The following is a 22,375-nucleotide window of genomic DNA, read 5'->3' as shown; positions in this document are numbered from 1 at the left end:
CTCAGCCCCGAGCCCGCCCCCAGCCCCGACTCCCACATCATCCCCCAGGGCATCCTGGAGAACGCCATCAAGATCACCAACGAGCCGCCCACGGGCATGCATGCCAACCTGCACAAGGCCCTGGACCTCTTCACCCAGGTGGGCGCTTCCTCCGGTGCCCGTGCCCCACCCCGCCCGTCCCGTCTGAGCCGCCGGGGACCCAGAGCACACGGAGTCGGGGACCCAGAGCACACGGAGTCGGGGACCCAGAGCACACGGAGTCGGGGACCCAGAGCACACGGAGTCGGGGACCCAGAGCACACGGAGTCGGGGACCCAGAGCACACGGAGTCGGGGACCCAGAGCACACGGAGTCGGGGACCCAGAGCACACGGAGTCGGGGACCCAGAGCACACGGAGTCGGGGACCCAGAGCACACGGAGTCGGGGACCCAGAGCACACGGAGTCGGGGACCCAGAGCACACGGAGTCGGGGACCCAGAGCACACGGAGTCGGGGACCCAGAGCACACGGAGTCGGGGACCCAGAGCACACGGAGTCGGGGACCCAGAGCACACGGAGTCGGGGACCCAGAGCACACGGAGTCGGGGACCCAGAGCACACGGAGTCGGGGACCCAGAGCACACGGAGTCGGGGACCCAGAGCACACGGAGTCGGGGACCCAGAGCACACGGAGTCGGGGACCCAGAGCACACGGAGTCGGGGACCCAGAGCACACGGAGTCGGGGACCCAGAGCACACGGAGTCGGGGACCCAGAGCACACGGAGTCGGGGACCCAGAGCACACGGAGTCGGGGACCCAGAGCACACGGAGTCGGGGACCCAGAGCACACGGAGTCGGGGACCCAGAGCACACGGAGTCGGGGACCCAGAGCACACGGAGTCGGGGACCCAGAGCACACGGAGTCGGGGACCCAGAGCACACGGAGTCGGGGACCCAGAGCACACGGAGTCGGGGACCCAGAGCACACGGAGTCGGGGACCCAGAGCACACGGAGTCGGGGACCCAGAGCACACGGAGTCGGGGACCCAGAGCACACGGAGTCGGGGACCCAGAGCACACGGAGTCGGGGACCCAGAGCACACGGAGTCGGGGACCCAGAGCACACGGAGTCGGGGACCCAGAGCACACGGAGTCGGGGACCCAGAGCACACGGAGTCGGGGACCCAGAGCACACGGAGTCGGGGACCCAGAGCACACGGAGTCGGGGACCCAGAGCACACGGAGTCGGGGACCCAGAGCACACGGAGTCGGGGACCCAGAGCACACGGAGTCGGGGACCCAGAGCACACGGAGTCGGGGACCCAGAGCACACGGAGTCGGGGACCCAGAGCACACGGAGTCGGGGACCCAGAGCACACGGAGTCGGGGACCCAGAGCACACGGAGTCGGGGACCCAGAGCACACGGAGTCGGGGACCCAGAGCACACGGAGTCGGGGACCCAGAGCACACGGAGTCGGGGACCCAGAGCACACGGAGTCGGGGACCCAGAGCACACGGAGTCGGGGACCCAGAGCACACGGAGTCGGGGACCCAGAGCACACGGAGTCGGGGACCCAGAGCACACGGAGTCGGGGACCCAGAGCACACGGAGTCGGGGACCCAGAGCACACGGAGTCGGGGACCCAGAGCACACGGAGTCGGGGACCCAGAGCACACGGAGTCGGGGACCCAGAGCACACGGAGTCGGGGACCCAGAGCACACGGAGTCGGGGACCCAGAGCACACGGAGTCGGGGACCCAGAGCACACGGAGTCGGGGACCCAGAGCACACGGAGTCGGGGACCCAGAGCACACGGAGTCGGGGACCCAGAGCACACGGAGTCGGGGACCCAGAGCACACGGAGTCGGGGACCCAGAGCACACGGAGTCGGGGACCCAGAGCACACGGAGTCGGGGACCCAGAGCACACGGAGTCGGGGACCCAGAGCACACGGAGTCGGGGACCCAGAGCACACGGAGTCGGGGACCCAGAGCACACGGAGTCGGGGACCCAGAGCACACGGAGTCGGGGACCCAGAGCACACGGAGTCGGGGACCCAGAGCACACGGAGTCGGGGACCCAGAGCACACGGAGTCGGGGACCCAGAGCACACGGAGTCGGGGACCCAGAGCACACGGAGTCGGGGACCCAGAGCACACGGAGTCGGGGACCCAGAGCACACGGAGTCGGGGACCCAGAGCACACGGAGTCGGGGACCCAGAGCACACGGAGTCGGGGACCCAGAGCACACGGAGTCGGGGACCCAGAGCACACGGAGTCGGGGACCCAGAGCACACGGAGTCGGGGACCCAGAGCACACGGAGTCGGGGACCCAGAGCACACGGAGTCGGGGACCCAGAGCACACGGAGTCGGGGACCCAGAGCACACGGAGTCGGGGACCCAGAGCACACGGAGTCGGGGACCCAGAGCACACGGAGTCGGGGACCCAGAGCACACGGAGTCGGGGACCCAGAGCACACGGAGTCGGGGACCCAGAGCACACGGAGTCGGGGACCCAGAGCACACGGAGTCGGGGACCCAGAGCACACGGAGTCGGGGACCCAGAGCACACGGAGTCGGGGACCCAGAGCACACGGAGTCGGGGACCCAGAGCACACGGAGTCGGGGACCCAGAGCACACGGAGTCGGGGACCCAGAGCACACGGAGTCGGGGACCCAGAGCACACGGAGTCGGGGACCCAGAGCACACGGAGTCGGGGACCCAGAGCACACGGAGTCGGGGACCCAGAGCACACGGAGTCGGGGACCCAGAGCACACGGAGTCGGGGACCCAGAGCACACGGAGTCGGGGACCCAGAGCACACGGAGTCGGGGACCCAGAGCACACGGAGTCGGGGACCCAGAGCACACGGAGTCGGGGACCCAGAGCACACGGAGTCGGGGACCCAGAGCACACGGAGTCGGGGACCCAGAGCACACGGAGTCGGGGACCCAGAGCACACGGAGTCGGGGACCCAGAGCACACGGAGTCGGGGACCCAGAGCACACGGAGTCGGGGACCCAGAGCACACGGAGTCGGGGACCCAGAGCACACGGAGTCGGGGACCCAGAGCACACGGAGTCGGGGACCCAGAGCACACGGAGTCGGGGACCCAGAGCACACGGAGTCGGGGACCCAGAGCACACGGAGTCGGGGACCCAGAGCACACGGAGTCGGGGACCCAGAGCACACGGAGTCGGGGACCCAGAGCACACGGAGTCGGGGACCCAGAGCACACGGAGTCGGGGACCCAGAGCACACGGAGTCGGGGACCCAGAGCACACGGAGTCGGGGACCCAGAGCACACGGAGTCGGGGACCCAGAGCACACGGAGTCGGGGACCCAGAGCACACGGAGTCGGGGACCCAGAGCACACGGAGTCGGGGACCCAGAGCACACGGAGTCGGGGACCCAGAGCACACGGAGTCGGGGACCCAGAGCACACGGAGTCGGGGACCCAGAGCACACGGAGTCGGGGACCCAGAGCACACGGAGTCGGGGACCCAGAGCACACGGAGTCGGGGACCCAGAGCACACGGAGTCGGGGACCCAGAGCACACGGAGTCGGGGACCCAGAGCACACGGAGTCGGGGACCCAGAGCACACGGAGTCGGGGACCCAGAGCACACGGAGTCGGGGACCCAGAGCACACGGAGTCGGGGACCCAGAGCACACGGAGTCGGGGACCCAGAGCACACGGAGTCGGGGACCCAGAGCACACGGAGTCGGGGACCCAGAGCACACGGAGTCGGGGACCCAGAGCACACGGAGTCGGGGACCCAGAGCACACGGAGTCGGGGACCCAGAGCACACGGAGTCGGGGACCCAGAGCACACGGAGTCGGGGACCCAGAGCACACGGAGTCGGGGACCCAGAGCACACGGAGTCGGGGACCCAGAGCACACGGAGTCGGGGACCCAGAGCACACGGAGTCGGGGACCCAGAGCACACGGAGTCGGGGACCCAGAGCACACGGAGTCGGGGACCCAGAGCACACGGAGTCGGGGACCCAGAGCACACGGAGTCGGGGACCCAGAGCACACGGAGTCGGGGACCCAGAGCACACGGAGTCGGGGACCCAGAGCACACGGAGTCGGGGACCCAGAGCACACGGAGTCGGGGACCCAGAGCACACGGAGTCGGGGACCCAGAGCACACGGAGTCGGGGACCCAGAGCACACGGAGTCGGGGACCCAGAGCACACGGAGTCGGGGACCCAGAGCACACGGAGTCGGGGACCCAGAGCACACGGAGTCGGGGACCCAGAGCACACGGAGTCGGGGACCCAGAGCACACGGAGTCGGGGACCCAGAGCACACGGAGTCGGGGACCCAGAGCACACGGAGTCGGGGACCCAGAGCACACGGAGTCGGGGACCCAGAGCACACGGAGTCGGGGACCCAGAGCACACGGAGTCGGGGACCCAGAGCACACGGAGTCGGGGACCCAGAGCACACGGAGTCGGGGACCCAGAGCACACGGAGTCGGGGACCCAGAGCACACGGAGTCGGGGACCCAGAGCACACGGAGTCGGGGACCCAGAGCACACGGAGTCGGGGACCCAGAGCACACGGAGTCGGGGACCCAGAGCACACGGAGTCGGGGACCCAGAGCACACGGAGTCGGGGACCCAGAGCACACGGAGTCGGGGACCCAGAGCACACGGAGTCGGGGACCCAGAGCACACGGAGTCGGGGACCCAGAGCACACGGAGTCGGGGACCCAGAGCACACGGAGTCGGGGACCCAGAGCACACGGAGTCGGGGACCCAGAGCACACGGAGTCGGGGACCCAGAGCACACGGAGTCGGGGACCCAGAGCACACGGAGTCGGGGACCCAGAGCACACGGAGTCGGGGACCCAGAGCACACGGAGTCGGGGACCCAGAGCACACGGAGTCGGGGACCCAGAGCACACGGAGTCGGGGACCCAGAGCACACGGAGTCGGGGACCCAGAGCACACGGAGTCGGGGACCCAGAGCACACGGAGTCGGGGACCCAGAGCACACGGAGTCGGGGACCCAGAGCACACGGAGTCGGGGACCCAGAGCACACGGAGTCGGGGACCCAGAGCACACGGAGTCGGGGACCCAGAGCACACGGAGTCGGGGACCCAGAGCACACGGAGTCGGGGACCCAGAGCACACGGAGTCGGGGACCCAGAGCACACGGAGTCGGGGACCCAGAGCACACGGAGTCGGGGACCCAGAGCACACGGAGTCGGGGACCCAGAGCACACGGAGTCGGGGACCCAGAGCACACGGAGTCGGGGACCCAGAGCACACGGAGTCGGGGACCCAGAGCACACGGAGTCGGGGACCCAGAGCACACGGAGTCGGGGACCCAGAGCACACGGAGTCGGGGACCCAGAGCACACGGAGTCGGGGACCCAGAGCACACGGAGTCGGGGACCCAGAGCACACGGAGTCGGGGACCCAGAGCACACGGAGTCGGGGACCCAGAGCACACGGAGTCGGGGACCCAGAGCACACGGAGTCGGGGACCCAGAGCACACGGAGTCGGGGACCCAGAGCACACGGAGTCGGGGACCCAGAGCACACGGAGTCGGGGACCCAGAGCACACGGAGTCGGGGACCCAGAGCACACGGAGTCGGGGACCCAGAGCACACGGAGTCGGGGACCCAGAGCACACGGAGTCGGGGACCCAGAGCACACGGAGTCGGGGACCCAGAGCACACGGAGTCGGGGACCCAGAGCACACGGAGTCGGGGACCCAGAGCACACGGAGTCGGGGACCCAGAGCACACGGAGTCGGGGACCCAGAGCACACGGAGTCGGGGACCCAGAGCACACGGAGTCGGGGACCCAGAGCACACGGAGTCGGGGACCCAGAGCACACGGAGTCGGGGACCCAGAGCACACGGAGTCGGGGACCCAGAGCACACGGAGTCGGGGACCCAGAGCACACGGAGTCGGGGACCCAGAGCACACGGAGTCGGGGACCCAGAGCACACGGAGTCGGGGACCCAGAGCACACGGAGTCGGGGACCCAGAGCACACGGAGTCGGGGACCCAGAGCACACGGAGTCGGGGACCCAGAGCACACGGAGTCGGGGACCCAGAGCACACGGAGTCGGGGACCCAGAGCACACGGAGTCGGGGACCCAGAGCACACGGAGTCGGGGACCCAGAGCACACGGAGTCGGGGACCCAGAGCACACGGAGTCGGGGACCCAGAGCACACGGAGTCGGGGACCCAGAGCACACGGAGTCGGGGACCCAGAGCACACGGAGTCGGGGACCCAGAGCACACGGAGTCGGGGACCCAGAGCACACGGAGTCGGGGACCCAGAGCACACGGAGTCGGGGACCCAGAGCACACGGAGTCGGGGACCCAGAGCACACGGAGTCGGGGACCCAGAGCACACGGAGTCGGGGACCCAGAGCACACGGAGTCGGGGACCCAGAGCACACGGAGTCGGGGACCCAGAGCACACGGAGTCGGGGACCCAGAGCACACGGAGTCGGGGACCCAGAGCACACGGAGTCGGGGACCCAGAGCACACGGAGTCGGGGACCCAGAGCACACGGAGTCGGGGACCCAGAGCACACGGAGTCGGGGACCCAGAGCACACGGAGTCGGGGACCCAGAGCACACGGAGTCGGGGACCCAGAGCACACGGAGTCGGGGACCCAGAGCACACGGAGTCGGGGACCCAGAGCACACGGAGTCGGGGACCCAGAGCACACGGAGTCGGGGACCCAGAGCACACGGAGTCGGGGACCCAGAGCACACGGAGTCGGGGACCCAGAGCACACGGAGTCGGGGACCCAGAGCACACGGAGTCGGGGACCCAGAGCACACGGAGTCGGGGACCCAGAGCACACGGAGTCGGGGACCCAGAGCACACGGAGTCGGGGACCCAGAGCACACGGAGTCGGGGACCCAGAGCACACGGAGTCGGGGACCCAGAGCACACGGAGTCGGGGACCCAGAGCACACGGAGTCGGGGACCCAGAGCACACGGAGTCGGGGACCCAGAGCACACGGAGTCGGGGACCCAGAGCACACGGAGTCGGGGACCCAGAGCACACGGAGTCGGGGACCCAGAGCACACGGAGTCGGGGACCCAGAGCACACGGAGTCGGGGACCCAGAGCACACGGAGTCGGGGACCCAGAGCACACGGAGTCGGGGACCCAGAGCACACGGAGTCGGGGACCCAGAGCACACGGAGTCGGGGACCCAGAGCACACGGAGTCGGGGACCCAGAGCACACGGAGTCGGGGACCCAGAGCACACGGAGTCGGGGACCCAGAGCACACGGAGTCGGGGACCCAGAGCACACGGAGTCGGGGACCCAGAGCACACGGAGTCGGGGACCCAGAGCACACGGAGTCGGGGACCCAGAGCACACGGAGTCGGGGACCCAGAGCACACGGAGTCGGGGACCCAGAGCACACGGAGTCGGGGACCCAGAGCACACGGAGTCGGGGACCCAGAGCACACGGAGTCGGGGACCCAGAGCACACGGAGTCGGGGACCCAGAGCACACGGAGTCGGGGACCCAGAGCACACGGAGTCGGGGACCCAGAGCACACGGAGTCGGGGACCCAGAGCACACGGAGTCGGGGACCCAGAGCACACGGAGTCGGGGACCCAGAGCACACGGAGTCGGGGACCCAGAGCACACGGAGTCGGGGACCCAGAGCACACGGAGTCGGGGACCCAGAGCACACGGAGTCGGGGACCCAGAGCACACGGAGTCGGGGACCCAGAGCACACGGAGTCGGGGACCCAGAGCACACGGAGTCGGGGACCCAGAGCACACGGAGTCGGGGACCCAGAGCACACGGAGTCGGGGACCCAGAGCACACGGAGTCGGGGACCCAGAGCACACGGAGTCGGGGACCCAGAGCACACGGAGTCGGGGACCCAGAGCACACGGAGTCGGGGACCCAGAGCACACGGAGTCGGGGACCCAGAGCACACGGAGTCGGGGACCCAGAGCACACGGAGTCGGGGACCCAGAGCACACGGAGTCGGGGACCCAGAGCACACGGAGTCGGGGACCCAGAGCACACGGAGTCGGGGACCCAGAGCACACGGAGTCGGGGACCCAGAGCACACGGAGTCGGGGACCCAGAGCACACGGAGTCGGGGACCCAGAGCACACGGAGTCGGGGACCCAGAGCACACGGAGTCGGGGACCCAGAGCACACGGAGTCGGGGACCCAGAGCACACGGAGTCGGGGACCCAGAGCACACGGAGTCGGGGACCCAGAGCACACGGAGTCGGGGACCCAGAGCACACGGAGTCGGGGACCCAGAGCACACGGAGTCGGGGACCCAGAGCACACGGAGTCGGGGACCCAGAGCACACGGAGTCGGGGACCCAGAGCACACGGAGTCGGGGACCCAGAGCACACGGAGTCGGGGACCCAGAGCACACGGAGTCGGGGACCCAGAGCACACGGAGTCGGGGACCCAGAGCACACGGAGTCGGGGACCCAGAGCACACGGAGTCGGGGACCCAGAGCACACGGAGTCGGGGACCCAGAGCACACGGAGTCGGGGACCCAGAGCACACGGAGTCGGGGACCCAGAGCACACGGAGTCGGGGACCCAGAGCACACGGAGTCGGGGACCCAGAGCACACGGAGTCGGGGACCCAGAGCACACGGAGTCGGGGACCCAGAGCACACGGAGTCGGGGACCCAGAGCACACGGAGTCGGGGACCCAGAGCACACGGAGTCGGGGACCCAGAGCACACGGAGTCGGGGACCCAGAGCACACGGAGTCGGGGACCCAGAGCACACGGAGTCGGGGACCCAGAGCACACGGAGTCGGGGACCCAGAGCACACGGAGTCGGGGACCCAGAGCACACGGAGTCGGGGACCCAGAGCACACGGAGTCGGGGACCCAGAGCACACGGAGTCGGGGACCCAGAGCACACGGAGTCGGGGACCCAGAGCACACGGAGTCGGGGACCCAGAGCACACGGAGTCGGGGACCCAGAGCACACGGAGTCGGGGACCCAGAGCACACGGAGTCGGGGACCCAGAGCACACGGAGTCGGGGACCCAGAGCACACGGAGTCGGGGACCCAGAGCACACGGAGTCGGGGACCCAGAGCACACGGAGTCGGGGACCCAGAGCACACGGAGTCGGGGACCCAGAGCACACGGAGTCGGGGACCCAGAGCACACGGAGTCGGGGACCCAGAGCACACGGAGTCGGGGACCCAGAGCACACGGAGTCGGGGACCCAGAGCACACGGAGTCGGGGACCCAGAGCACACGGAGTCGGGGACCCAGAGCACACGGAGTCGGGGACCCAGAGCACACGGAGTCGGGGACCCAGAGCACACGGAGTCGGGGACCCAGAGCACACGGAGTCGGGGACCCAGAGCACACGGAGTCGGGGACCCAGAGCACACGGAGTCGGGGACCCAGAGCACACGGAGTCGGGGACCCAGAGCACACGGAGTCGGGGACCCAGAGCACACGGAGTCGGGGACCCAGAGCACACGGAGTCGGGGACCCAGAGCACACGGAGTCGGGGACCCAGAGCACACGGAGTCGGGGACCCAGAGCACACGGAGTCGGGGACCCAGAGCACACGGAGTCGGGGACCCAGAGCACACGGAGTCGGGGACCCAGAGCACACGGAGTCGGGGACCCAGAGCACACGGAGTCGGGGACCCAGAGCACACGGAGTCGGGGACCCAGAGCACACGGAGTCGGGGACCCAGAGCACACGGAGTCGGGGACCCAGAGCACACGGAGTCGGGGACCCAGAGCACACGGAGTCGGGGACCCAGAGCACACGGAGTCGGGGACCCAGAGCACACGGAGTCGGGGACCCAGAGCACACGGAGTCGGGGACCCAGAGCACACGGAGTCGGGGACCCAGAGCACACGGAGTCGGGGACCCAGAGCACACGGAGTCGGGGACCCAGAGCACACGGAGTCGGGGACCCAGAGCACACGGAGTCGGGGACCCAGAGCACACGGAGTCGGGGACCCAGAGCACACGGAGTCGGGGACCCAGAGCACACGGAGTCGGGGACCCAGAGCACACGGAGTCGGGGACCCAGAGCACACGGAGTCGGGGACCCAGAGCACACGGAGTCGGGGACCCAGAGCACACGGAGTCGGGGACCCAGAGCACACGGAGTCGGGGACCCAGAGCACACGGAGTCGGGGACCCAGAGCACACGGAGTCGGGGACCCAGAGCACACGGAGTCGGGGACCCAGAGCACACGGAGTCGGGGACCCAGAGCACACGGAGTCGGGGACCCAGAGCACACGGAGTCGGGGACCCAGAGCACACGGAGTCGGGGACCCAGAGCACACGGAGTCGGGGACCCAGAGCACACGGAGTCGGGGACCCAGAGCACACGGAGTCGGGGACCCAGAGCACACGGAGTCGGGGACCCAGAGCACACGGAGTCGGGGACCCAGAGCACACGGAGTCGGGGACCCAGAGCACACGGAGTCGGGGACCCAGAGCACACGGAGTCGGGGACCCAGAGCACACGGAGTCGGGGACCCAGAGCACACGGAGTCGGGGACCCAGAGCACACGGAGTCGGGGACCCAGAGCACACGGAGTCGGGGACCCAGAGCACACGGAGTCGGGGACCCAGAGCACACGGAGTCGGGGACCCAGAGCACACGGAGTCGGGGACCCAGAGCACACGGAGTCGGGGACCCAGAGCACACGGAGTCGGGGACCCAGAGCACACGGAGTCGGGGACCCAGAGCACACGGAGTCGGGGACCCAGAGCACACGGAGTCGGGGACCCAGAGCACACGGAGTCGGGGACCCAGAGCACACGGAGTCGGGGACCCAGAGCACACGGAGTCGGGGACCCAGAGCACACGGAGTCGGGGACCCAGAGCACACGGAGTCGGGGACCCAGAGCACACGGAGTCGGGGACCCAGAGCACACGGAGTCGGGGACCCAGAGCACACGGAGTCGGGGACCCAGAGCACACGGAGTCGGGGACCCAGAGCACACGGAGTCGGGGACCCAGAGCACACGGAGTCGGGGACCCAGAGCACACGGAGTCGGGGACCCAGAGCACACGGAGTCGGGGACCCAGAGCACACGGAGTCGGGGACCCAGAGCACACGGAGTCGGGGACCCAGAGCACACGGAGTCGGGGACCCAGAGCACACGGAGTCGGGGACCCAGAGCACACGGAGTCGGGGACCCAGAGCACACGGAGTCGGGGACCCAGAGCACACGGAGTCGGGGACCCAGAGCACACGGAGTCGGGGACCCAGAGCACACGGAGTCGGGGACCCAGAGCACACGGAGTCGGGGACCCAGAGCACACGGAGTCGGGGACCCAGAGCACACGGAGTCGGGGACCCAGAGCACACGGAGTCGGGGACCCAGAGCACACGGAGTCGGGGACCCAGAGCACACGGAGTCGGGGACCCAGAGCACACGGAGTCGGGGACCCAGAGCACACGGAGTCGGGGACCCAGAGCACACGGAGTCGGGGACCCAGAGCACACGGAGTCGGGGACCCAGAGCACACGGAGTCGGGGACCCAGAGCACACGGAGTCGGGGACCCAGAGCACACGGAGTCGGGGACCCAGAGCACACGGAGTCGGGGACCCAGAGCACACGGAGTCGGGGACCCAGAGCACACGGAGTCGGGGACCCAGAGCACACGGAGTCGGGGACCCAGAGCACACGGAGTCGGGGACCCAGAGCACACGGAGTCGGGGACCCAGAGCACACGGAGTCGGGGACCCAGAGCACACGGAGTCGGGGACCCAGAGCACACGGAGTCGGGGACCCAGAGCACACGGAGTCGGGGACCCAGAGCACACGGAGTCGGGGACCCAGAGCACACGGAGTCGGGGACCCAGAGCACACGGAGTCGGGGACCCAGAGCACACGGAGTCGGGGACCCAGAGCACACGGAGTCGGGGACCCAGAGCACACGGAGTCGGGGACCCAGAGCACACGGAGTCGGGGACCCAGAGCACACGGAGTCGGGGACCCAGAGCACACGGAGTCGGGGACCCAGAGCACACGGAGTCGGGGACCCAGAGCACACGGAGTCGGGGACCCAGAGCACACGGAGTCGGGGACCCAGAGCACACGGAGTCGGGGACCCAGAGCACACGGAGTCGGGGACCCAGAGCACACGGAGTCGGGGACCCAGAGCACACGGAGTCGGGGACCCAGAGCACACGGAGTCGGGGACCCAGAGCACACGGAGTCGGGGACCCAGAGCACACGGAGTCGGGGACCCAGAGCACACGGAGTCGGGGACCCAGAGCACACGGAGTCGGGGACCCAGAGCACACGGAGTCGGGGACCCAGAGCACACGGAGTCGGGGACCCAGAGCACACGGAGTCGGGGACCCAGAGCACACGGAGTCGGGGACCCAGAGCACACGGAGTCGGGGACCCAGAGCACACGGAGTCGGGGACCCAGAGCACACGGAGTCGGGGACCCAGAGCACACGGAGTCGGGGACCCAGAGCACACGGAGTCGGGGACCCAGAGCACACGGAGTCGGGGACCCAGAGCACACGGAGTCGGGGACCCAGAGCACACGGAGTCGGGGACCCAGAGCACACGGAGTCGGGGACCCAGAGCACACGGAGTCGGGGACCCAGAGCACACGGAGTCGGGGACCCAGAGCACACGGAGTCGGGGACCCAGAGCACACGGAGTCGGGGACCCAGAGCACACGGAGTCGGGGACCCAGAGCACACGGAGTCGGGGACCCAGAGCACACGGAGTCGGGGACCCAGAGCACACGGAGTCGGGGACCCAGAGCACACGGAGTCGGGGACCCAGAGCACACGGAGTCGGGGACCCAGAGCACACGGAGTCGGGGACCCAGAGCACACGGAGTCGGGGACCCAGAGCACACGGAGTCGGGGACCCAGAGCACACGGAGTCGGGGACCCAGAGCACACGGAGTCGGGGACCCAGAGCACACGGAGTCGGGGACCCAGAGCACACGGAGTCGGGGACCCAGAGCACACGGAGTCGGGGACCCAGAGCACACGGAGTCGGGGACCCAGAGCACACGGAGTCGGGGACCCAGAGCACACGGAGTCGGGGACCCAGAGCACACGGAGTCGGGGACCCAGAGCACACGGAGTCGGGGACCCAGAGCACACGGAGTCGGGGACCCAGAGCACACGGAGTCGGGGACCCAGAGCACACGGAGTCGGGGACCCAGAGCACACGGAGTCGGGGACCCAGAGCACACGGAGTCGGGGACCCAGAGCACACGGAGTCGGGGACCCAGAGCACACGGAGTCGGGGACCCAGAGCACACGGAGTCGGGGACCCAGAGCACACGGAGTCGGGGACCCAGAGCACACGGAGTCGGGGACCCAGAGCACACGGAGTCGGGGACCCAGAGCACACGGAGTCGGGGACCCAGAGCACACGGAGTCGGGGACCCAGAGCACACGGAGTCGGGGACCCAGAGCACACGGAGTCGGGGACCCAGAGCACACGGAGTCGGGGACCCAGAGCACACGGAGTCGGGGACCCAGAGCACACGGAGTCGGGGACCCAGAGCACACGGAGTCGGGGACCCAGAGCACACGGAGTCGGGGACCCAGAGCACACGGAGTCGGGGACCCAGAGCACACGGAGTCGGGGACCCAGAGCACACGGAGTCGGGGACCCAGAGCACACGGAGTCGGGGACCCAGAGCACACGGAGTCGGGGACCCAGAGCACACGGAGTCGGGGACCCAGAGCACACGGAGTCGGGGACCCAGAGCACACGGAGTCGGGGACCCAGAGCACACGGAGTCGGGGACCCAGAGCACACGGAGTCGGGGACCCAGAGCACACGGAGTCGGGGACCCAGAGCACACGGAGTCGGGGACCCAGAGCACACGGAGTCGGGGACCCAGAGCACACGGAGTCGGGGACCCAGAGCACACGGAGTCGGGGACCCAGAGCACACGGAGTCGGGGACCCAGAGCACACGGAGTCGGGGACCCAGAGCACACGGAGTCGGGGACCCAGAGCACACGGAGTCGGGGACCCAGAGCACACGGAGTCGGGGACCCAGAGCACACGGAGTCGGGGACCCAGAGCACACGGAGTCGGGGACCCAGAGCACACGGAGTCGGGGACCCAGAGCACACGGAGTCGGGGACCCAGAGCACACGGAGTCGGGGACCCAGAGCACACGGAGTCGGGGACCCAGAGCACACGGAGTCGGGGACCCAGAGCACACGGAGTCGGGGACCCAGAGCACACGGAGTCGGGGACCCAGAGCACACGGAGTCGGGGACCCAGAGCACACGGAGTCGGGGACCCAGAGCACACGGAGTCGGGGACCCAGAGCACACGGAGTCGGGGACCCAGAGCACACGGAGTCGGGGACCCAGAGCACACGGAGTCGGGGACCCAGAGCACACGGAGTCGGGGACCCAGAGCACACGGAGTCGGGGACCCAGAGCACACGGAGTCGGGGACCCAGAGCACACGGAGTCGGGGACCCAGAGCACACGGAGTCGGGGACCCAGAGCACACGGAGTCGGGGACCCAGAGCACACGGAGTCGGGGACCCAGAGCACACGGAGTCGGGGACCCAGAGCACACGGAGTCGGGGACCCAGAGCACACGGAGTCGGGGACCCAGAGCACACGGAGTCGGGGACCCAGAGCACACGGAGTCGGGGACCCAGAGCACACGGAGTCGGGGACCCAGAGCACACGGAGTCGGGGACCCAGAGCACACGGAGTCGGGGACCCAGAGCACACGGAGTCGGGGACCCAGAGCACACGGAGTCGGGGACCCAGAGCACACGGAGTCGGGGACCCAGAGCACACGGAGTCGGGGACCCAGAGCACACGGAGTCGGGGACCCAGAGCACACGGAGTCGGGGACCCAGAGCACACGGAGTCGGGGACCCAGAGCACACGGAGTCGGGGACCCAGAGCACACGGAGTCGGGGACCCAGAGCACACGGAGTCGGGGACCCAGAGCACACGGAGTCGGGGACCCAGAGCACACGGAGTCGGGGACCCAGAGCACACGGAGTCGGGGACCCAGAGCACACGGAGTCGGGGACCCAGAGCACACGGAGTCGGGGACCCAGAGCACACGGAGTCGGGGACCCAGAGCACACGGAGTCGGGGACCCAGAGCACACGGAGTCGGGGACCCAGAGCACACGGAGTCGGGGACCCAGAGCACACGGAGTCGGGGACCCAGAGCACACGGAGTCGGGGACCCAGAGCACACGGAGTCGGGGACCCAGAGCACACGGAGTCGGGGACCCAGAGCACACGGAGTCGGGGACCCAGAGCACACGGAGTCGGGGACCCAGAGCACACGGAGTCGGGGACCCAGAGCACACGGAGTCGGGGACCCAGAGCACACGGAGTCGGGGACCCAGAGCACACGGAGTCGGGGACCCAGAGCACACGGAGTCGGGGACCCAGAGCACACGGAGTCGGGGACCCAGAGCACACGGAGTCGGGGACCCAGAGCACACGGAGTCGGGGACCCAGAGCACACGGAGTCGGGGACCCAGAGCACACGGAGTCGGGGACCCAGAGCACACGGAGTCGGGGACCCAGAGCACACGGAGTCGGGGACCCAGAGCACACGGAGTCGGGGACCCAGAGCACACGGAGTCGGGGACCCAGAGCACACGGAGTCGGGGACCCAGAGCACACGGAGTCGGGGACCCAGAGCACACGGAGTCGGGGACCCAGAGCACACGGAGTCGGGGACCCAGAGCACACGGAGTCGGGGACCCAGAGCACACGGAGTCGGGGACCCAGAGCACACGGAGTCGGGGACCCAGAGCACACGGAGTCGGGGACCCAGAGCACACGGAGTCGGGGACCCAGAGCACACGGAGTCGGGGACCCAGAGCACACGGAGTCGGGGACCCAGAGCACACGGAGTCGGGGACCCAGAGCACACGGAGTCGGGGACCCAGAGCACACGGAGTCGGGGACCCAGAGCACACGGAGTCGGGGACCCAGAGCACACGGAGTCGGGGACCCAGAGCACACGGAGTCGGGGACCCAGAGCACACGGAGTCGGGGACCCAGAGCACACGGAGTCGGGGACCCAGAGCACACGGAGTCGGGGACCCAGAGCACACGGAGTCGGGGACCCAGAGCACACGGAGTCGGGGACCCAGAGCACACGGAGTCGGGGACCCAGAGCACACGGAGTCGGGGACCCAGAGCACACGGAGTCGGGGACCCAGAGCACACGGAGTCGGGGACCCAGAGCACACGGAGTCGGGGACCCAGAGCACACGGAGTCGGGGACCCAGAGCACACGGAGTCGGGGACCCAGAGCACACGGAGTCGGGGACCCAGAGCACACGGAGTCGGGGACCCAGAGCACACGGAGTCGGGGACCCAGAGCACACGGAGTCGGGGACCCAGAGCACACGGAGTCGGGGACCCAGAGCACACGGAGTCGGGGACCCAGAGCACACGGAGTCGGGGACCCAGAGCACACGGAGTCGGGGACCCAGAGCACACGGAGTCGGGGACCCAGAGCACACGGAGTCGGGGACCCAGAGCACACGGAGTCGGGGACCCAGAGCACACGGAGTCGGGGACCCAGAGCACACGGAGTCGGGGACCCAGAGCACACGGAGTCGGGGACCCAGAGCACACGGAGTCGGGGACCCAGAGCACACGGAGTCGGGGACCCAGAGCACACGGAGTCGGGGACCCAGAGCACACGGAGTCGGGGACCCAGAGCACACGGAGTCGGGGACCCAGAGCACACGGAGTCGGGGACCCAGAGCACACGGAGTCGGGGACCCAGAGCACACGGAGTCGGGGACCCAGAGCACACGGAGTCGGGGACCCAGAGCACACGGAGTCGGGGACCCAGAGCACACGGAGTCGGGGACCCAGAGCACACGGAGTCGGGGACCCAGAGCACACGGAGTCGGGGACCCAGAGCACACGGAGTCGGGGACCCAGAGCACACGGAGTCGGGGACCCAGAGCACACGGAGTCGGGGACCCAGAGCACACGGAGTCGGGGACCCAGAGCACACGGAGTCGGGGACCCAGAGCACACGGAGTCGGGGACCCAGAGCACACGGAGTCGGGGACCCAGAGCACACGGAGTCGGGGACCCAGAGCACACGGAGTCGGGGACCCAGAGCACACGGAGTCGGGGACCCAGAGCACACGGAGTCGGGGACCCAGAGCACACGGAGTCGGGGACCCAGAGCACACGGAGTCGGGGACCCAGAGCACACGGAGTCGGGGACCCAGAGCACACGGAGTCGGGGACCCAGAGCACACGGAGTCGGGGACCCAGAGCACACGGAGTCGGGGACCCAGAGCACACGGAGTCGGGGACCCAGAGCACACGGAGTCGGGGACCCAGAGCACACGGAGTCGGGGACCCAGAGCACACGGAGTCGGGGACCCAGAGCACACGGAGTCGGGGACCCAGAGCACACGGAGTCGGGGACCCAGAGCACACGGAGTCGGGGACCCAGAGCACACGGAGTCGGGGACCCAGAGCACACGGAGTCGGGGACCCAGAGCACACGGAGTCGGGGACCCAGAGCACACGGAGTCGGGGACCCAGAGCACACGGAGTCGGGGACCCAGAGCACACGGAGTCGGGGACCCAGAGCACACGGAGTCGGGGACCCAGAGCACACGGAGTCGGGGACCCAGAGCACACGGAGTCGGGGACCCAGAGCACACGGAGTCGGGGACCCAGAGCACACGGAGTCGGGGACCCAGAGCACACGGAGTCGGGGACCCAGAGCACACGGAGTCGGGGACCCAGAGCACACGGAGTCGGGGACCCAGAGCACACGGAGTCGGGGACCCAGAGCACACGGAGTCGGGGACCCAGAGCACACGGAGTCGGGGACCCAGAGCACACGGAGTCGGGGACCCAGAGCACACGGAGTCGGGGACCCAGAGCACACGGAGTCGGGGACCCAGAGCACACGGAGTCGGGGACCCAGAGCACACGGAGTCGGGGACCCAGAGCACACGGAGTCGGGGACCCAGAGCACACGGAGTCGGGGACCCAGAGCACACGGAGTCGGGGACCCAGAGCACACGGAGTCGGGGACCCAGAGCACACGGAGTCGGGGACCCAGAGCACACGGAGTCGGGGACCCAGAGCACACGGAGTCGGGGACCCAGAGCACACGGAGTCGGGGACCCAGAGCACACGGAGTCGGGGACCCAGAGCACACGGAGTCGGGGACCCAGAGCACACGGAGTCGGGGACCCAGAGCACACGGAGTCGGGGACCCAGAGCACACGGAGTCGGGGACCCAGAGCACACGGAGTCGGGGACCCAGAGCACACGGAGTCGGGGACCCAGAGCACACGGAGTCGGGGACCCAGAGCACACGGAGTCGGGGACCCAGAGCACACGGAGTCGGGGACCCAGAGCACACGGAGTCGGGGACCCAGAGCACACGGAGTCGGGGACCCAGAGCACACGGAGTCGGGGACCCAGAGCACACGGAGTCGGGGACCCAGAGCACACGGAGTCGGGGACCCAGAGCACACGGAGTCGGGGACCCAGAGCACACGGAGTCGGGGACCCAGAGCACACGGAGTCGGGGACCCAGAGCACACGGAGTCGGGGACCCAGAGCACACGGAGTCGGGGACCCAGAGCACACGGAGTCGGGGACCCAGAGCACACGGAGTCGGGGACCCAGAGCACACGGAGTCGGGGACCCAGAGCACACGGAGTCGGGGACCCAGAGCACACGGAGTCGGGGACCCAGAGCACACGGAGTCGGGGACCCAGAGCACACGGAGTCGGGGACCCAGAGCACACGGAGTCGGGGACCCAGAGCACACGGAGTCGGGGACCCAGAGCACACGGAGTCGGGGACCCAGAGCACACGGAGTCGGGGACCCAGAGCACACGGAGTCGGGGACCCAGAGCACACGGAGTCGGGGACCCAGAGCACACGGAGTCGGGGACCCAGAGCACACGGAGTCGGGGACCCAGAGCACACGGAGTCGGGGACCCAGAGCACACGGAGTCGGGGACCCAGAGCACACGGAGTCGGGGACCCAGAGCACACGGAGTCGGGGACCCAGAGCACACGGAGTCGGGGACCCAGAGCACACGGAGTCGGGGACCCAGAGCACACGGAGTCGGGGACCCAGAGCACACGGAGTCGGGGACCCAGAGCACACGGAGTCGGGGACCCAGAGCACACGGAGTCGGGGACCCAGAGCACACGGAGTCGGGGACCCAGAGCACACGGAGTCGGGGACCCAGAGCACACGGAGTCGGGGACCCAGAGCACACGGAGTCGGGGACCCAGAGCACACGGAGTCGGGGACCCAGAGCACACGGAGTCGGGGACCCAGAGCACACGGAGTCGGGGACCCAGAGCACACGGAGTCGGGGACCCAGAGCACACGGAGTCGGGGACCCAGAGCACACGGAGTCGGGGACCCAGAGCACACGGAGTCGGGGACCCAGAGCACACGGAGTCGGGGACCCAGAGCACACGGAGTCGGGGACCCAGAGCACACGGAGTCGGGGACCCAGAGCACACGGAGTCGGGGACCCAGAGCACACGGAGTCGGGGACCCAGAGCACACGGAGTCGGGGACCCAGAGCACACGGAGTCGGGGACCCAGAGCACACGGAGTCGGGGACCCAGAGCACACGGAGTCGGGGACCCAGAGCACACGGAGTCGGGGACCCAGAGCACACGGAGTCGGGGACCCAGAGCACACGGAGTCGGGGACCCAGAGCACACGGAGTCGGGGACCCAGAGCACACGGAGTCGGGGACCCAGAGCACACGGAGTCGGGGACCCAGAGCACACGGAGTCGGGGACCCAGAGCACACGGAGTCGGGGACCCAGAGCACACGGAGTCGGGGACCCAGAGCACACGGAGTCGGGGACCCAGAGCACACGGAGTCGGGGACCCAGAGCACACGGAGTCGGGGACCCAGAGCACACGGAGTCGGGGACCCAGAGCACACGGAGTCGGGGACCCAGAGCACACGGAGTCGGGGACCCAGAGCACACGGAGTCGGGGACCCAGAGCACACGGAGTCGGGGACCCAGAGCACACGGAGTCGGGGACCCAGAGCACACGGAGTCGGGGACCCAGAGCACACGGAGTCGGGGACTCAGCCCCGAGCCCGCCCCCAGCCCCGACTCCCACATCATCCCCCAGGGCATCCTGGAGAACGCCATCAAGATCACCAACGAGCCGGTCGGGGACCCAGAGCACGTGCAGTCGGGGACCCAGAGCACGTGCAGCCGGGGACCGAGAACACACGAAGTCGGGGACCCAGAGCACGTGCAGCCGGGGACCCAGAGCACACGGAGTCGCTGGGCCTGCAGAGGCCAGACTTGAGCTCTGAGGATGCTCCACTCTGCTGCTCTCCATCCACACCACCACCAACACACACACACACACATGATCACACACACGTGCATACGCTCATGTACACTCCTGTAGGCATGCACTCGCACACACCCCTGCACAAGTAAGAGCACGTGCAGCCGGGGACCCAGAGCACACGGAGTCGCTGGGCCTGCAGAGGCCAGACTTGAGCTCTGAGGATGCTCCACTCTGCTGCTCTCCATCCACACCACCACCAACACACACACACACACATGATCACACACACGTGCATACGCTCATGTACACTCCTGTAGGCATGCACTCGCACACACCCCTGCACAAGTACCTGTGCACGCACATGCAGAGACACGCTCACACACACACCTTGCGCTGCAGTCACCGTATTCCTAAAAGGACACCCTGACATGGCGGTACGCCCCCTGCAGGACACCCTGGAGATGTGCACCAAGGAGATGGAGTTCAAGTGCATCCTGTTCGCCCTCTGCTACTTCCACGCCGTGGTGGCCGAGAGGCGCAAGTTTGGGGCCCAGGGCTGGAACAGGTCGTACCCCTTCAACAACGGGGACCTCACCATCTCCATCAACGTGCTGTACAACTACCTGGAGGCCAATCCCAAGGTAAGGGGGCCTGGTGGCGGCTCAGCCCCCGCCCGCCCTCCTCCTCCTCTTGGGCTGGGTCACAGCTGGGCCGACCTGACTCGAGGGTCGCCTCGAGCCCGCCCACCTGAGGCAATGACGGGCAGGCGGTCCTCGGCCGCCGCCCACAGGTGTCAGCCTCTGCTGCCACGCTCCCCGAGGACAGGTGTCCGGCACCCGAGCAGGGATCCCCCAGAAACCCCAGCCCTTCGGGCGGCCTGAGCCGGCGTGGGCCAGGATGGAGACAGCCCAGGCGGAGCGGGAGGGAGCAGACACTTCCGTAGGAACCCGAGTGTGTGGTCAGCCGCACAGCAGGGAGGACGGCACAAAGCCAGACGCCTCCGGCCATGGCCTGGCCCTGAGGGCCCAGCAGGCCCGTCTGCAGACCGGGAGCCTCCCATGGCCTGAGGCGTGACCCCAGGGGGGGACCGAGCCGGCACCGAGGGGCCTGTCCCCCATGGGCGGCCCGGCGGCCTGTGTAGAGACCGGACACCACCCATCTCGCTTGGCCGACTCCCAGGAGGCCTGGCGCTCACCCTGCACCTGCCATCGGGGCCCTGGGAGGAGGCAGAGGCCGTCCCCTCCTCACTCAGCTCCTAAGAGGAGGGGCAGTAAGAGCAGCGCTTGGCTGCGGGTAAGGGGGCGACGTGGGTGGGCAGAGCCGCATCGTCAGAAGGGGTGCTGGTGCCAGGCGCCTGGGGTGAAGCCCAGCTCTGCTGCGCTGGCTGGACCCCGCCCCCTGAGCCTGGGGACAACCCCCAGGCCTCCAAGCATTAGGGGCTCAGTGAGGAAAGGTGGGAGGTGCCCTATTGTAAGAAGCTGTGCAGGTTGGCAGGGGAGGGGGCCTCAGGCGAGGGCAGGGAGCCTCCCCGGGGCGGCCTGTCCGGGGCTGACCTCTGATGACCTATGATGTCAGACACCCCTGTGGCCCCGGAGAGGACCCCCACCCCGGCACAGGCAGCCACCACACGCCCCCAGCCCAGTCAGCGGAATGTTTGGTTCCCTGGGGGAGGCGGGACGGTCTGGGCAGAGGTCACTTCCTGCGGCCCCACGAGGTGGCCCCACGGCTGCAGACACTCGGGGGGGCCCGGGCGGCTGCGGCTGCGTGTGCAGCGGGTCAGACAGGGTGCTGGCGCCCCATGACCTGAGATGGGATCGGGGTGCACACACCGAACCACCGCACGGGAGACGGGAGAGACTGTCTGTGTCACTTTCTCGTGTGGGAGGAAGCGTCCTGCTAGTCACACACGCCCCCCCTCGCCCCCCCGCGCACACACGCGCCAGGTGGTGGGGGAGGAGGGGCTAAGGGCAGGCGCCGGCCAACCTCCAGGGAGGCACCAAGTGACGGAGCTGACAACGTGGCCCTGTCCCTCGGCCCGCAGGCCTCCCGGGGAGGCCTGGCGA

At 69.3% G+C, this 22,375-nt stretch overlaps 1 protein-coding gene across 1 annotated transcript in view; it reads left to right on the top strand.

The window, feature by feature from the left end:
- The window catches only part of DNAH17 (dynein, axonemal, heavy chain 17), a 107,024-nt gene that overhangs the window by 79,101 nt on the left and 5,548 nt on the right, over positions 1-22,375 (top strand). The window contains 2 exon segments of the mRNA XM_015562672.1: positions 6-138; positions 20,762-20,953. Coding sequence (XP_015418158.1) covers positions 6-138; positions 20,762-20,953 — 325 coding nt within the window.

This window comes from Myotis davidii, unplaced genomic scaffold (genome assembly GCF_000327345.1).
Source record: "Myotis davidii unplaced genomic scaffold, ASM32734v1 scaffold991, whole genome shotgun sequence".
In the NCBI taxonomy this organism is placed as follows: Eukaryota; Metazoa; Chordata; class Mammalia; order Chiroptera; family Vespertilionidae; genus Myotis; species Myotis davidii.
Note: the sequence above shows the minus strand (reverse complement) of the source record. Positions and strands in the feature narration are given on the sequence as shown.